The sequence below is a fragment of the Aphelocoma coerulescens genome, chromosome 14 (assembly GCF_041296385.1).
Source record: "Aphelocoma coerulescens isolate FSJ_1873_10779 chromosome 14, UR_Acoe_1.0, whole genome shotgun sequence".
In the NCBI taxonomy this organism is placed as follows: Eukaryota; Metazoa; Chordata; class Aves; order Passeriformes; family Corvidae; genus Aphelocoma; species Aphelocoma coerulescens.
In genome coordinates this window covers 10,487,729-10,501,618 of record NC_091028.1, presented here as the reverse complement: position 1 = coordinate 10,501,618, position 13,890 = coordinate 10,487,729, and the positions used below count along the sequence as shown (strand labels likewise).

At 54.1% G+C, this 13,890-nt stretch overlaps 1 protein-coding gene across 3 annotated transcripts in view; it reads right to left on the bottom strand.

The window, feature by feature from the left end:
- PEMT (phosphatidylethanolamine N-methyltransferase) overlaps window positions 1-8,863 on the bottom strand; it is a 42,603-nt gene extending 33,740 nt beyond the window's left edge. The window contains exons 1-2 of one of the 3 annotated variants that reach the window (XM_069030395.1): window positions 8,649-8,863; window positions 5,920-6,027 (exon numbers count right to left, since the gene is read on the bottom strand). In XM_069030395.1, coding sequence (XP_068886496.1) covers window positions 5,920-6,012 — 93 coding nt within the window. In that variant the 5' untranslated portion in view covers window positions 6,013-6,027; window positions 8,649-8,863. Of the gene's footprint in view, window positions 1-5,919; window positions 6,028-7,580; window positions 8,231-8,390; window positions 8,479-8,648 lie in introns of those variants that run through there. The other 2 variants (XM_069030396.1, XM_069030397.1) reach the window with 2 other exon arrangements.
- Window positions 8,864-13,890: the final 5,027 nt, after the last annotated feature.

Genomic DNA, 13,890 nt, shown 5'->3' with positions numbered 1-13,890 from the left:
CAGGCTATGCACAAACACTGCCAAAGCCCAGGGCCACGAAGGAGGAGCCACCTCTTCCACACCTTCCAGTCTGGGTAGATAAAACCACTTTCTTTTTTGTTTCCAGCTGCACTTTTTCCCTTGTCCTGTGAGACACAGGCGGTCACAGACTTGCCATTTCATGAGCAGCACCTCATCAGCACGTGAGAGGGTTTAGCAGCAGGATGGCAGGAGAGGGATGGAGTGGGATGGAGAAGAAAGAGCCTCTTCCAGCTTCCAGGGTCTACAGACAATCCTCTGATCCATATGGAAACAAGACTCTTGGCTTAAATATAATTTTTTTCATCTTTTGTGTGTGTGCTGACTTACTCCATCAGGGCTGCCAGCAGCCTGCAGTTTATTTTTAAAACACTAAACAAGAGAAGTCCAGTATATACAACAAAGACCCTGGGTTTTCAGAGAAGCACTCTGCAGATGCTAAAAAAAGGAGGCTGCTTTTCGGGTCAGCTGTGAGGGGAGAGGCAGATTCTGACCTTGGTTTTGAGAAACGCTGAGCAGGCACGTCGCACACCAGCTGGATCCCAAATTCACTCTCAGAACAGGCACAGAAATGGCTCAGCTTCCCAAGCACAGCCTGCCTTGGCAGGTACCCATGCACGGTGGGTGAGCAGCTGCTGGAATGACTGTCACCACCTCACCCAGAGCCCTGAGCACTGAGACCGTGCCCAGCTCGACACACAGACAAAGCATCTCAGCTCACAGCTGAGGCTCCACAATCCCCCCACCACAGGCAGCTCAGCCTGCAAAGACACCATAAAAATATATTGCACAGCTTCTTCAAGAGGATTTAGATGAAAACACCACCACCTCCAGCTGTGAGGCTGCGGGAAGAAGTGCTGGGACAAAGGATGTGGCTCTCCCTCAAGGTGACAGCGCTCCTAATTGTGCCACTCCAGCCGGCACGCCAGAGGGTGCGACCCAGTTTTGGCGCTTGTTATGTGGCTCGCAGCGGTGCCGACACGCTGGAAAAGCTAAATTTAGGAGACAAACAAGCCACACCTGGGCAGGACTGGCTCTGTTATGAGAGCTGGAGAATCGATGCCCTCCGCTTCCACACGCTACAGTGGCGCTGCAAAGCCCCCGCTGCCGGAGTGAAAGCGTTACCAAGTCACTTGGAATAAAATTGCCACTAAATGCTATTTGGGAGATGGGGAAAAAAAAAAAAAAAGGCAAATCCTCACTCTTTCTCAGCTATTGTAGGAAATGAAAACGGCTATTGCTGCCTGGTAGAGAGTCCAATTATGAATAATGTGCGTTCTCTCCCCGCACAAAGGATGAAAGGCATCAGAGCTGGTGGTGACATTTTAAGACCGGAGATGTAAGAGCGGATCTGAGCCTCATTGCAAGCCCAGCTTTACCCCAATAAAGAAACACTTTCTGCAGTCAATTGCCTTGCAGCGTAGCTTGAAGCCCCGCTATTGATCTAGCATCTGTTATAAGCAGATAATCATTGCCACTGTGCCATGGCTTCTGTGATGGGGTCTAAAAGCACTTTCCAGAAGCTGGTTGAGGGCTGTTTTCTTCTCTCCCCTGTGGCTGCAGGCAGGCAGAGGTTTGTGGGGGAACCCACAAAAGTCTTGCAGCTTGACAGAATTTGAAGGCCAGAAAAAAATATTGAATCACCCTGACTCATTCATCTCCCAGTCCTGTAAACTTCAGGTAACTGAGGTGCACTCCCTGCAAGGCTCTGCTGCCATCCCAGCCCTCACACAGCTATTTTATACCCTACAATTTCCTTTCCCCAGCGAGGTGCTGACACAACACCATCAAGCCACAGCTCAATCCTTTCCTTCTCTAAGACAGGCAGTGACAGCTGCTGAAATCTCCCAGCATCAGGCTTTTTTCTCCTGTCCCCAAAAGGTTTCTTGGACTTTGGCTCACTGAGGTCTGAATCCTGACAATTCCCAAGCTTCCATCTGCTTCCCAGCAGCGTGGGGATGTTTTAGGCCAGGCACCTTCCTCCGAGTTTAGCAAGAAGTGGTCAGATGTAGGTGAAATCGGGCTGCCAATGCCTGCAATCTTCCCCCTCCCTTCCAGTGCATGCACTTCTTACCCACTTGGCAGATTCCTCCAGTCTCCAAAGAAGGAGAAAAGGATGGGAAATTAAAAATAAATGAACCAAGAGATACACATCCATCAGGAGCCAGGCGTTGTCAGCCCAGGTCCCTGTGCAACTACTTCTTTAATCAAAACCTCATGCAGCTTAAACACTTGACAGAAGTCTAGAACAGAGATGTTACCCTAAACAGGAAAAGCTGCAACCTTGAAGAATAAAATCACTGTCTGATGGGGTCTATTTCCTTTAAAATCACGCTAAATTACGCCAAGCCTGTTCCCAGCTCTGACATTTGAGGTTTCACCCTGCAGATTCCTGTGAGACACACGAGTGTCTCGAGGGGGTGACCGGAGGTGATGGGAGGAGTGAGCTCTGGGGCGCCAGCTGAAGATGAGCCATTTCTAAATCAGTCCGTGACGCCAGACCTAAATTTTTAAGAGGCTCAAATCAAGAAAAGATTGCTGATGGATGCACTCCCCACTTAAAACTCACTTGCGTGGTGATGGACGTCAGACTACTGGCCTCACGGCTATGCCTGGTTGCTACTGAGAGTGACAGAAACCTTCCAGCTTTCTAGAAAGTCCTCATGTGCCAAGGCTCAGCCAGCTCTTTAGAGCCTCCTGCATGCAGGTTATCTACCTCTCTTGGCTTGAAAATATTTGTCCCTGAGGAGTTTCTATTTAATGCCTTCCTTAGTTACCAAGGGATGAGAAGTTTCTCCCATCGTTCTGCAGCTTTCCAAACACAGATGGGATTTATTGAAGTTCCTGCTGCTCTGGCCTCATTAACATTTTATGGCACAGCTCCAGAGATGTGCCTGCTCCTTGCCAGGTGCCCCTCTACAGCCCAATGGTGGCTCAGGTCTCCTGGCTGCATTGAACATCCTTGGGGAGTTTAAAGTGATTTCATTCCCAAAACAGCTCCGCAGCTTCCTTTTGGGACCTCACCTGCACCCTGCCTCCTGTGGGACCACAGTTCCCAGCAGCTCCTCTCATAACAGACACAGTGGGTGGGAAAGCAAAGACAGCATGATCAGGAGAGAGGAAAAAATATGGGAAAAACTAGAGAATAATGCAGGAACACATTCAAGCTGTGCCATGGACAACATGACCTGAGGGCTGTCCAGGGACAGGAGGGATTCTGACTGGCACGAAGGTGGTGGAAGCAGAAGAGGGGGTGCAAGCCCACGGTTTGGTGAGGAAATGCAGCAGGTGGCCCTGCGGAGACATTCCTGGTACCCCCCTGCACATGCCTGCAGGGAGGAAGATGGGAATTGAAAGTCATGAGGCCTTTCTGGAAGAGCTTTTCTCCCCTGTGGAGAACAGGAGGGAACATCAGCACAGCCCAGCTGGAGTCTGCAAATTGCCCCACTTAGGCTCTGGTCCTCAAGATTGCTCTTACCCAAAGTACATCCATCAACCTGACAAGCATCACATTTTTCTCTGGAGGACACACTCCTCCACAGACTCCAGAGTTTGTGCTTCATCCACAAACTCCACAGGCTTTGTCCCAGAGAAACATGCCTGGTGCTCACCAGGGCACCTTGCTACGATCAAGGCCTTGGGATATACCTCTCCATGATCCAAGCACTACATGGACCCGGGGTTTCCCCACCACATATTTATTCAGAGGCACTGCACAGCAAGGACGCCAAACTTTGGAAGAAGCAGAACTGGCTGGAGTTCAGCAGAAACAGGGAATTAAGACACTGAACTAAATCAATGCATCCCCACCCAATCTCTATCCAAATCAGGAATTTCATGCACAGGAGGGATTTTGACCAGCGTCCCACATTACTTATTGAGCAGAGAGAGCAAAGAGTGCTTTGGCACTGTGCAGAATTCCAGTCTTTGCACTGAAGCTCTTGGAAACCCAGAGCAATTCAGATGCAGAAGCAATCTCAGCTGCTGGGAAGCAACTCAAATAGCCAAGGACAGAGAGAGTCTGTGCAGGGATATAGGGAAAGAAAGAAGAGCTGCTGGCTGGGTGCAGGGAGGCGACAATGATCCCATGGATAAAAGGATGGGGAGGAGGTAAAGGAAGCAGGTCAGGAAAAATCCAAGGATAGCCAGGGCCACTCTTGCTGAAAGGTATCCAACAGTGGGGGCTTGCTTAGGGCTGCAGGGCCCACAGGCCCCCTGCAAGAGTCTTCCAGCATTGCCTGGTGTGAGCCACACACCAGGACTGAAAACACCAGGGAGATGCCTGAGGGCCTGGGCAGAGCAAGGATGGAGGCATACGGACTACAAGATCCACCCGGCCCATTCCAGCCGGGAAAACACGGAATGCCACGCTCAGAGCTTTCCCCAATACCCAGCTCAGGCTGCTCACTCAAACCTCCTGCTCCCAGGCGCAGCCCTGCACGTCTGGCTTGGAGTGCCACCTGCTGCCAACGGCGCCGCTCCCCAGCCCCTGCGAGGGGACAACAGCAGCACAGAGCAACAAACTTCCTGCTCTTACATCAGCTTTCCCCGTCCTTTAACAGCAGCCAAACTCCTGATCCAAAAAGCAACGCTATTTCCCAAGCTGCAGGCGTCCCACGAGTCCCAGGCATAGCAGCAGATGCTAATAAAGTACTTTTTTCTTTGCCTTTCATGCAGTTTCTCGCTGGAGCCAGCCTCTCCCCCAAGAGACCACATCCTGAATCTTCTTGTTCATTGATTCTTTATGCTAAATGATGACTCCGCAGTCGAAATAATGTGGCATATTCCAGCTCGCATTTCAGACACCGTGAGACTTTTTAATAACGAGTTGCATGAAAAATTAGGGAGGCTGCAACAAAGAGCTCCGACAGAGGTTTCCAAAGTGACTCACAGCCAGCAGAGCCTCGCTTTTCCAAAGCCCAGCGTGAGACAATCTCAAGAGCCCCCGCACTCAGAGAGAGAGGAGTCCTCCCCCTCTGGAAAAATAAGGCCTTTTTGAAGAGTATTCTCCAGGGAGAGAATCCCTGCAGGGAGGTTTGGCGGGCAGATTTGGGAATCATGGCTGAGATGGCATCCCATTCCCAGGAGTGCCCGCAGGGACATTTCACCCACACCTCAGCTGTGCTGCTGAGGGTGCTGCAGGGTGGGAGTCACCTCCTCCTGCAGCCAGCCTGGGCTTCCTGCTTGGCACATGGGCTCTGGAATGCTCCAAAACTGGGCCAACAATGATTTCTGCTGGTTTCTTAAGGAGGCAGCAAACCACAGCAGTAACAGGCAGTGGAGGTTGCTTCAGCCTTGGCTCCCAAAGCACTGGGGCACCCACAGCCATAGCAAACATCACCCAAGCACAGGTATCCTGCTCCTCCTAGGGCTGGCTTGCTGCCAACCCTGCAGCTCTCTGTCAGGCTTTGCAGCATGATGGAGGACCAATTTTTTCAGGCCAACTTTTGGCTGACTGTTTTTGCTTCCTGCCATCCACACAAACAGCTGCCAACATATTTCAAGGGGAAGCAGCAGGCAACATATCCAGTGCAGCCACCCTGATGGGGATTAATGCCATTCATGCTCAGTCCCAGTAGTGAGCAGTGCCTGGCTGCTGGGTGGGACATGTGGCTGAAGGATGGGTTTGATTGCTCTGCTCCCTCTCCCAAGCTCAGCACCCAATTCTTTCTGTATCCTGTGCTGGTTCCCACCTTCACGTCCTATGTGACAGCCCTCAAGGTCACTCCCAGCCCCAAGAGCTGCAGCACAGCTCCCTGCTCACCCACTCCTAAAGCCTAATTGAGCACAGTTCCCCCCACCCAGCCCAGCAGACTTCCCAAAAGAGGTTTTTCCTCCCAAAGGAAGCTGTGAAAGGAAGGCTGAAAGTAAAGGAGCAGCTGGCACGCAGGCAGCTCTTACCACATTCCAGAAGAGAGGGTTGAAGGCGATTGAGAGGACGGCCACTATGAAGCCAGTGTCAGTCACATCCACGTAGCCAAAGAGCCGCACCATGGCTGCCACATCCACCTGTGGAGGAAGGGAAGGAGTGCAGGATCCCACAGGGACACTTCACCTCAAACCAAACCCATCAGCTGCCCCAAGGGGAGATGAACCTTTTAACAGCCCCAAGGAACGTGTTGTTACAGCTTGCAAAGAGTTATGTCAGGGTGCAAAGCCCAGAAGAAGGATGGCAGCTTCTCCAAGCTGTCTCCCCAAACCGCAGGAGCACTGGGCTCTCTGGGAGCCCCACGCTCACAGCAGTGCCCAGAAGGACACAGGCACTGAGGTGACACTGCTGCTCTGAGGACGAGCAGCAGTCCTCAGTTTCCAACTCATGAGTGTTTTAGGACAGGCAGCACCATTCCACAGCATCTCAGCATCCCTGGGGACAGAGGACAGTCCCAGGGATGCTGGTCTGCATGGAACCCCCTAGCAATGAATTGTGTCAGCTTCAAACTTGTCTCCCATAAAGTAAGAGAGATGCAAACTCCCTCCATAGCAAGGGGTTTTGTTGGTTTTTTTTTTCCACTGTAAGGAGCTGCAAAAGAATTTCCTGTCTTAATGACAATAAAAACTTCTTAAAACTTGATTTCTCCTTTTAAGAGAGAGAGATTTTTCCCAAGACAGCTCCCTGACACTGTCAGCACTTTTACGTGCAGTAAGCCATGCTACTTCTCCCTCCTCTCTCCCTCTCCCTGGTATTTGGATGAAAAACAGCCAGTGTCTTTTTTTTTCTTTTGGTCAAAACCTTTGAAAGCAAACAACAAAATAGCCCAGCCCAAGCCCTTCCCTCACTTGAAGCAAAACCAAGACAACATTGAGACATGGAAGGTTTTTGCTTCCCCAACACAGCTGTGTTTGCAAGTCCTTTGGATGCCAGGGGACAAGAATGGCTCAAAAAGGTATCAGTTCCGGCTCACTCGTACGGGAGATAAATTCCCACTGGCTCCTCACATGCCCTTGGAAAGAACCAGAGCCACAGTGTCATCATGGAAAGGGGCTGTAAACCCAGCACCTCTCCTAGCCCAGAGAAAAGGCTGTGGGAATAGCTCCCGTGCTAGCCCAGGGCACATCCAGTCGCTCCAAGCACCTTCTGCCCAGTCATGACTGCCCACAGTGCAAAGTGCAGGAGCAAAGACTGTACAGCCCTGGGGAAAGGGGGGATCCTCACGGGGGTCCACAGCTGCCTTCAAACCACCACTGCCCCAGATCCCCCACGCTCCTACATCTGAGCCCTGGGGACACAGGTGCTGGCACGGAACAACGGGAACAGCCCCACGGCCTGATCCAGACTGGTCTCCCCCCTACTCCCATCATCCACAGCCTCTCCCCCCCTCCCTTCATCCCAAGCAGCCCTTCCCCATCAGACCTCGTCCCTTCACACTGTCAAGGCATAACGCAAGCAGCTGCTGGCACTGGGGCCGAACTGTCTAATCCTGCTTCAATTGCAATCCCGTGGGACCAGGACACCTTCTTTCCTCTCGTTTTGTACGGTGCTGAGCACAGTGCTAGCACGGGCTGAACAAAAGCTTCTTGACCTACTAACTCCTGGCAGGCAACATCGTTAACATTGCACTCACCTTCTTTTCTCCTGCTCAACAACCAAATTCGCGGCTGCCAGCGGGAGGCAGATTGGCCTGTGCCCGGCGTGTGCTTTTCGGGATAAAAGGGGAGCCCTAATGGGATGAGCTGTCTCTACGAGCTGCTGGGACAGCCACGTAACAGGCACGGAACATTCAACTTTGCCCTCTCCTCCACGGTGGGGGATCAATGACCGTGGCAAGCGCTGCCCGCGTGATCACAGCCCCAAAGTCAGGGAGGGTGGGAACAGCATGGGCAGCTGGGTGGGAGCTGTACAGGCACCCAGGTGACAGCTGCATGGGCACCTGGGTGAGACATAAACGGGCACACGGGTGAGAGCCATACAGGCACTTGGGGGACAGCAATACAGGCACCTGGATGACAGCTGCATGGGCAGCTCTCTCGGGTGAGAGCTGTATCGGCACCTGAGTGAGAGATAAATGGGTACCTGGGTGAGAGCTGCACGGGCACCTCAACAAGAGCTGCAGGGGCACCTGGGTGAGCCGGTGGCAGCATCCCCGGGCCTCCCGCGCAGTGCCAGAGCAGCCTCTGCTTCCTGGTCACACCGTGCCGTCTCGGCTGGGGTGGAACCGGGCTGGGAGGGCGCTGGGTGCACCTGGGGAACCGGGGACCGAGCATCCCGAGGCCTGCTGCACCTGCGGGCACAACCCGGGGGCGATTCCCAGCGGATCTGCCGAGCCCTGCGGCGGCACCGGGGAGGCGGGGGATCCATCCCCGGGCTCCCCTCGCTGTCCCAGGCCGGGCCCTCCCCGGGGCCGCCCTCCCGCCCGCGCCCGGCCCGCCGGTACCTGGCCGTAGTCCAGGCCGCCCAGCCCCTCGCAGCACTCCCGCGGGAAGCGCCGGGCCCCGCCCGCCGCCGCCTCCCGCCGCCCCGCGCCCGGCCCGGGCCGCCCCGCCATGGCCGGGTGCCCCCGCCGCGCCCCTGGCCCGGGCCGAGCGCCGAGCCCGCGGCGGCGCTGCCGGGAGCCGCGGTCCCGCCTCCCCGGGAGGAGCCGGGCCTGGAGCCGCACCGAGCCCGGGGCCTGCGGGCCGGGGACAGCACTGACCTCGCCGCCGGCCCGGCCGCCTCCGCTGCGGGTGTGAGATCGTGTCGGGCCGCGGCGGGAGGGAGAGCGGCCCCGCGGTCGGGGCTGGACTTCGACCCTGCCCGCTGGAGCAGCGGGAGCGGGCGGGACGGACTCCCCGGGGCCGCACCGGGAGCTGGAGCGCGGCTGGGAGTGGGACGGCCCCGGCGGGAGAGGGGGCGAGAACCGACTGGGTACCGCAGCTGCAGGGGCAGAGACAGGCACTGCCAGCCCCCGCCTGTCCCCTGCCAGCCCCTGCCCGTTCCCTGCCCATTCCCTTTTACCCAGGGAAGCTGTGACTGCCCCATCCCTGGAAGTGTTCCAGGCCAGGCTGGACGGGGCTAGGAGCGGCCTGGCGTAGTGCAGGGTGTCCCAGCCCATGGCTCGGGGTGGAATAAGATGATCTTTAAGGTCCCTTCCAACCGAAGGGACTCATTCTATGATTCAATGATTCTGTAATCCCTGCCCATCCCCTGCCCTGTCCCAGTTCAGTGCTCACACCAGGGCCAGGAGCTGGGAAGCAGCTTCAGTGGCTCTCTGGCACAGGAAATTAAATGTCTCTTGACCAATATTACTCATTCAAGGGCAAAACATAAAGCCACCAAGTCTACGTGTATTTTAAGGACAATTCATTGCAGCCTTCTCCCTTCAGCCAGTGCAGTATATTTTTTTATTGCTGTTATTATTGCTATTCATGTTATTTCTCTTCTTCAGTGCTGTCTAGGATGTTTCTGGTTGGTGCTCCTCATGGGCTGCAGTCCTGGACCTGCCTGAAAAATAGGGTAGTATCATCCCTGTAGACCCCTGAGGGTCTCTGCTTTTGAAGATCCTGCTTTGCAAGGAAATAAATCTTCTTCAGAAAGGAATTTGGTGTCAATGAGCTGCAAGTGTCCCTCCCAGAGGTCTCATGGGAGCAGGGAAGGGACAGGATATCCGAGTACTCGTGTTCTGGCAGGCACCAAAAGTGTGCATGAGTGATGGCTCACTTGAAGTCCTCCCCAAGAAAATGGCATCCTTGGAGGATACGCTTCAGCAGACCCCAGGGATCCCAGTTTGGCTCCATGGGAAGCCAGCTTTCCATAGCTCTGGTCCGAACCCCTCGGTGCACCAGCACATCCCCACCTCCCCACCTGCACCATCAGCTCCGGCACTCGGGGTGCTCACACCGGGCCCAGGGAGCACATTCACGGTATAAACTGGGCTGGTTGGGGGTGAGGCACACACCGAGGCACTGTGGGTGGGAGCAGCGTTCCCTGTGGATGATCTCCAGCTGCTTCCGGCCTCTTCTCCCCCACGCTGGATAATATCGCTGTGCCAAGTGTGTAATTATCGCCTCTGCCATCTCCCGGGCTGGGCCGCGGGAGCAGGTGGGAGGATGTTTGTTCTGAGTCCCACCAGCTGGGTGCTGGGAGCCGCAGGAAGGGTGATGGGGAAGTGGTGGGGGAAGTGATGGTGGTTGGGATGTGTGAGGTGCTAATGTCCCTCTCCAGGAGGGAATTAGCAGGGAGAAACCTCCAAACTGTCCTCCTGGCTGCAAGGGGAGGGTGTCCTGGTGATGCCAGCGCTGCCAGCTGGGAAAGGACAGGGAGGTCATGGCACAGTGGGAGGAGGAATGGGTCTGACTGAGGGAGGGATGGTGAGGAGGTGCAGAGGGATGAACTGTCTTGCTGGCTCCTCATTCAAGGTCAGCAGAGCTGGGCTGTCGTGGACATGTCTGTCCTGTCACCCCAGTGAAGGCACGTGCTGCAGGACCCAGTGTCCTGCCACCAGCTCAGTTTAGGGTAGCGAATCACACTTGAGCCTCCATGCCATTTCCACTGCTAAATTCCCTGTCCATGGAAGTTTTTCCATGTGAGAGGGAAAGAAGATGTTTTGGGGCCCCTCTGTGCTGGCCTTCATCCCACCTTGGACACATCCCTGCAGCTGTGAAGGAGACAAAGAGGGCTTTCTGCAAAGGCAGGATTTTGTGTCCCCATCCCTCCCCTTCTCCCCATGGCATGCCTTTTATCCAGCTCTCCCTTTCAGAGCGCTGAGCTCAGGAAGAGGACACTGCCCTCAGCTTTCTCAAGTCCCTTTTCAGCATGAACTCCCTCAGTGTCCTTTGCAATCCCACCATGGTCCCAAGAGGCCCCTGATGAATATGGAGTTGCATCATGGTGAAGGATGCTGAATGTGTGTTAGCAGGACACTGTGGCTTGGCAAGATGCTCTTTGTTCAGGAGCATTTCAAATTTCAAACACAACCCAGGAAATTCCCAACATGTGGAAATCTAGGGCAGGGAGTGCTGTTGGGTGATTTTCCCTTAGAAATGGGACATTGGTTGGGAAATAGTCTGGTAACTTCAGCACAGAGGAACAGCTCTCCTTGCAAGACCAGGAAAGAGTTTCCAGGCCAAATGATTGGTTTCCTTGCTGGGAAAATAAAAGAAAAGTCTTGTTCAGATTCCTTTTTGTCCATGTCCCTGTGTCGTGGTCCCCATGTTCAAACCTGCCCTGAAATAAAGCTGATTCCTGTGGGTTTAGCCCTTGCAAACCTGCAAGGGCCTGTACTGATGGGTCGTGGAGATCAAGGACAGAGCATTGAAACGTGTGGTGAAGAACAACAAATAATGCTGGAGCACAGAGCCAAAACCCTGGGGAGAAGCAGCAAAATTGCAGCTACTTCTGTGTCCTCCATCAGATAATGCCCTGTCACCAGCGGTGTAATGCTGCAATCCAGACCTACAATCCTGGTGAAAATCCTCTAGTGTTTGTGCTGGAGGTTAGTTCTATTTATTTTCTGATGAATGATTTACTCGAGTAATTGGCACACAGCTCCCCTATTACAGATCATAAAGAATTAATCACGAGATTTTCAATGCTCCCCTATCAATTTTATTAGGCTTGATTGAGCGTGGTGGATTGGGAGCATATGGTATGTGAGGCAGACTCTGCTCCCAGTTACACCCTGGTTATGCTGAGGACTCGCTCAGCTGCTGATCCCTGTAAATCCAGAGAGACAGCTGCTCCTTTCCTCCTTTCCGTGCCCTCACTGTTCCTTGAGTTCCCTTAAATAGCCAGGGATACAGAGAACAACCAACACCACCTCCACGTACCTAAATTCTCCAAAAGCCTGAGATGCTCCCAAACTGGAAGCCAAGCTGGGTAGAGGATGCTTTGCTTCCAGCTCGTCCATGTATCAGCATGAGCCAGAAACTGGAGCCAAATGCTTGGGAGCTTAGGATCTGCCCCTGCGAAGGGGACGTGTCACGGCGTGGGAGGCTTGTCACTGGTGAAAGCTGAGGATGCCTGTGTTGGCGTCAGGGAGTCCTGCCAGCCAGGTTTGCCCACGGGAGATGCTTTCTTGGAAGAATTGGCAAAAAGAAGTCCTAACACCTGCAGGAGCAGAATGACACATCGCTGCCCCAAACCAGCAGCACAGCATGACTCCCTGGAGCAGAAACCTTTTTAAAAGCCACATCCTCTGCATGGTTCTCCTCATGCAGAGAACCGGGAAAACCTTCCATGGGGAGGGCTCACAGTCCTTCCCTTGCTTTTTGCCTGTGGGTGTTGTTACCATGATTTCGGGGAGGGGGATGGTGCAGGGCCCTGCTCCAGCCTGTGGGCAACGTTCACCTCGGTGAAACTGCTCCCAGTAACTACACCAGTATCTCCATAGGTATTACAGGAGAGAATGGGAACTTCGGGAGTAGATGGAGCTACTTGCATAAGCCCAGCTTATCCTGAACTAGGCTTGCAAAGCAGCCAGTCTGGCTCAGCTTCAACCCCCATCCCCATCTGCTGCCTCGAGCAGCTGCGTTGAAGGGCACTGAGAAGTTATTGCCAGTAACTGCTGGCAGGAGCCAGTGAGGAAACCTCCCTCTGGGAGAGCTGACCTGGGGAAGGAAAATCAGGAATGCAGCAGAGGACAGAGCAGAATCTGGCTGTTACAGTCAGAACGTTTTGTATACAGACGGTCGTGGTTCAGGAGCAGTGCGAGCAGGACTTTGCACAGGGATCTTGCCCAACTTCAATGTGCTTAATTGATGGGGCTTCCTCTTCTCTGCCCTGCCCCTGCTGCCTGCACTTGAACCAGCTCTCCAAGGCCTTGTTGTGTCCATGCTTCTGGGTGAACACCCCTCACAAACCCCCCAGGCTCTAGGAATTCCACACTGACTCCAGGTACACCTTATGTCGAAGCTGGGTCTCACCCAGGTGCTCTGCCCTGGCACAGACACAGCTTGCATTTCTTTGAGCCAGGGCACTGTGCCCTCGTCATGCATCGATGGGGAGAAGCACAGAGGGAAGAGGCAGACACAGAGGCATAAAGGTGCATTTTTCCAGCCTCAGCATTTCCAGGGAGCTCCAGTGCCCCTCAGAGCCACATGTGTGATGGGCACAGTAGGAAGGAGCAGCTCCCTCCAGAGGAAGCCATCCTGTCGGAGGAGCTTCCCAACATCTGCGCTCTGAGCCTTGTGGAGATAACATTTAGGGAAGGATTCACACAGCTTCCCCACTCCCCGAGGCCGCGTTCATCACCAGCATGTCTCTAATGAAGCGGAGGCTTTGCTTTCTGGGATCAATGAATCCACCGATCGTGACCTGTCTGCTAAATGGGAAATCAGGTCTCTCCCTCCCCAAACTGGTCCGAGCTGGGCTCAAACAGCAGGTTCTGTCCCCAGGGTTACTGTGTCGCTTAATTGCAAACCCCGTGTCTGATTAGAGAGCAGCAGCGAGGGTGTGCAGTTACCACAGAGCAGTGGCTGCTTCCCCAGCCGGGGAGATGGCTGCAAAGAAGGAGGACATTTTGAGGCTCCAGGTGGGTGGAAATCCCCCAGATTTCCCTTTTCCAAAAGGTCCTGACTCTACACAGCTGGCTGGAGAGTTTACTGCCAATCTGCTCTCCCCCAAAGCCCATATCCCTCCAAAGCACTTTTCATGGGGACAGATGCTTTAAGAGAAGCTGAGGCTTCCCAAAGCAGAAGGCAGCTGAAAAGGTCACTGCTACCATGTTCCCTGGCCACAGGCACGTCCCATGACAGAGGTGGAAACAGCCCCCATTGCCCCAGGGTCCATCCAAAGAGGCTGAGCAGCTTTCTCTAATTCTTCCTGCACCTCCAGGTCCTTTCTGCTCCTACAAACCACCCTGTGCACCCCCAGTGCCTTTGTCTTTAAGGTGAAAAAGGCTGAAGCAGCCTCCAAAAAAATTCCCTGCACATCAGCAGCCCAGGATAAGGTGCATTGCT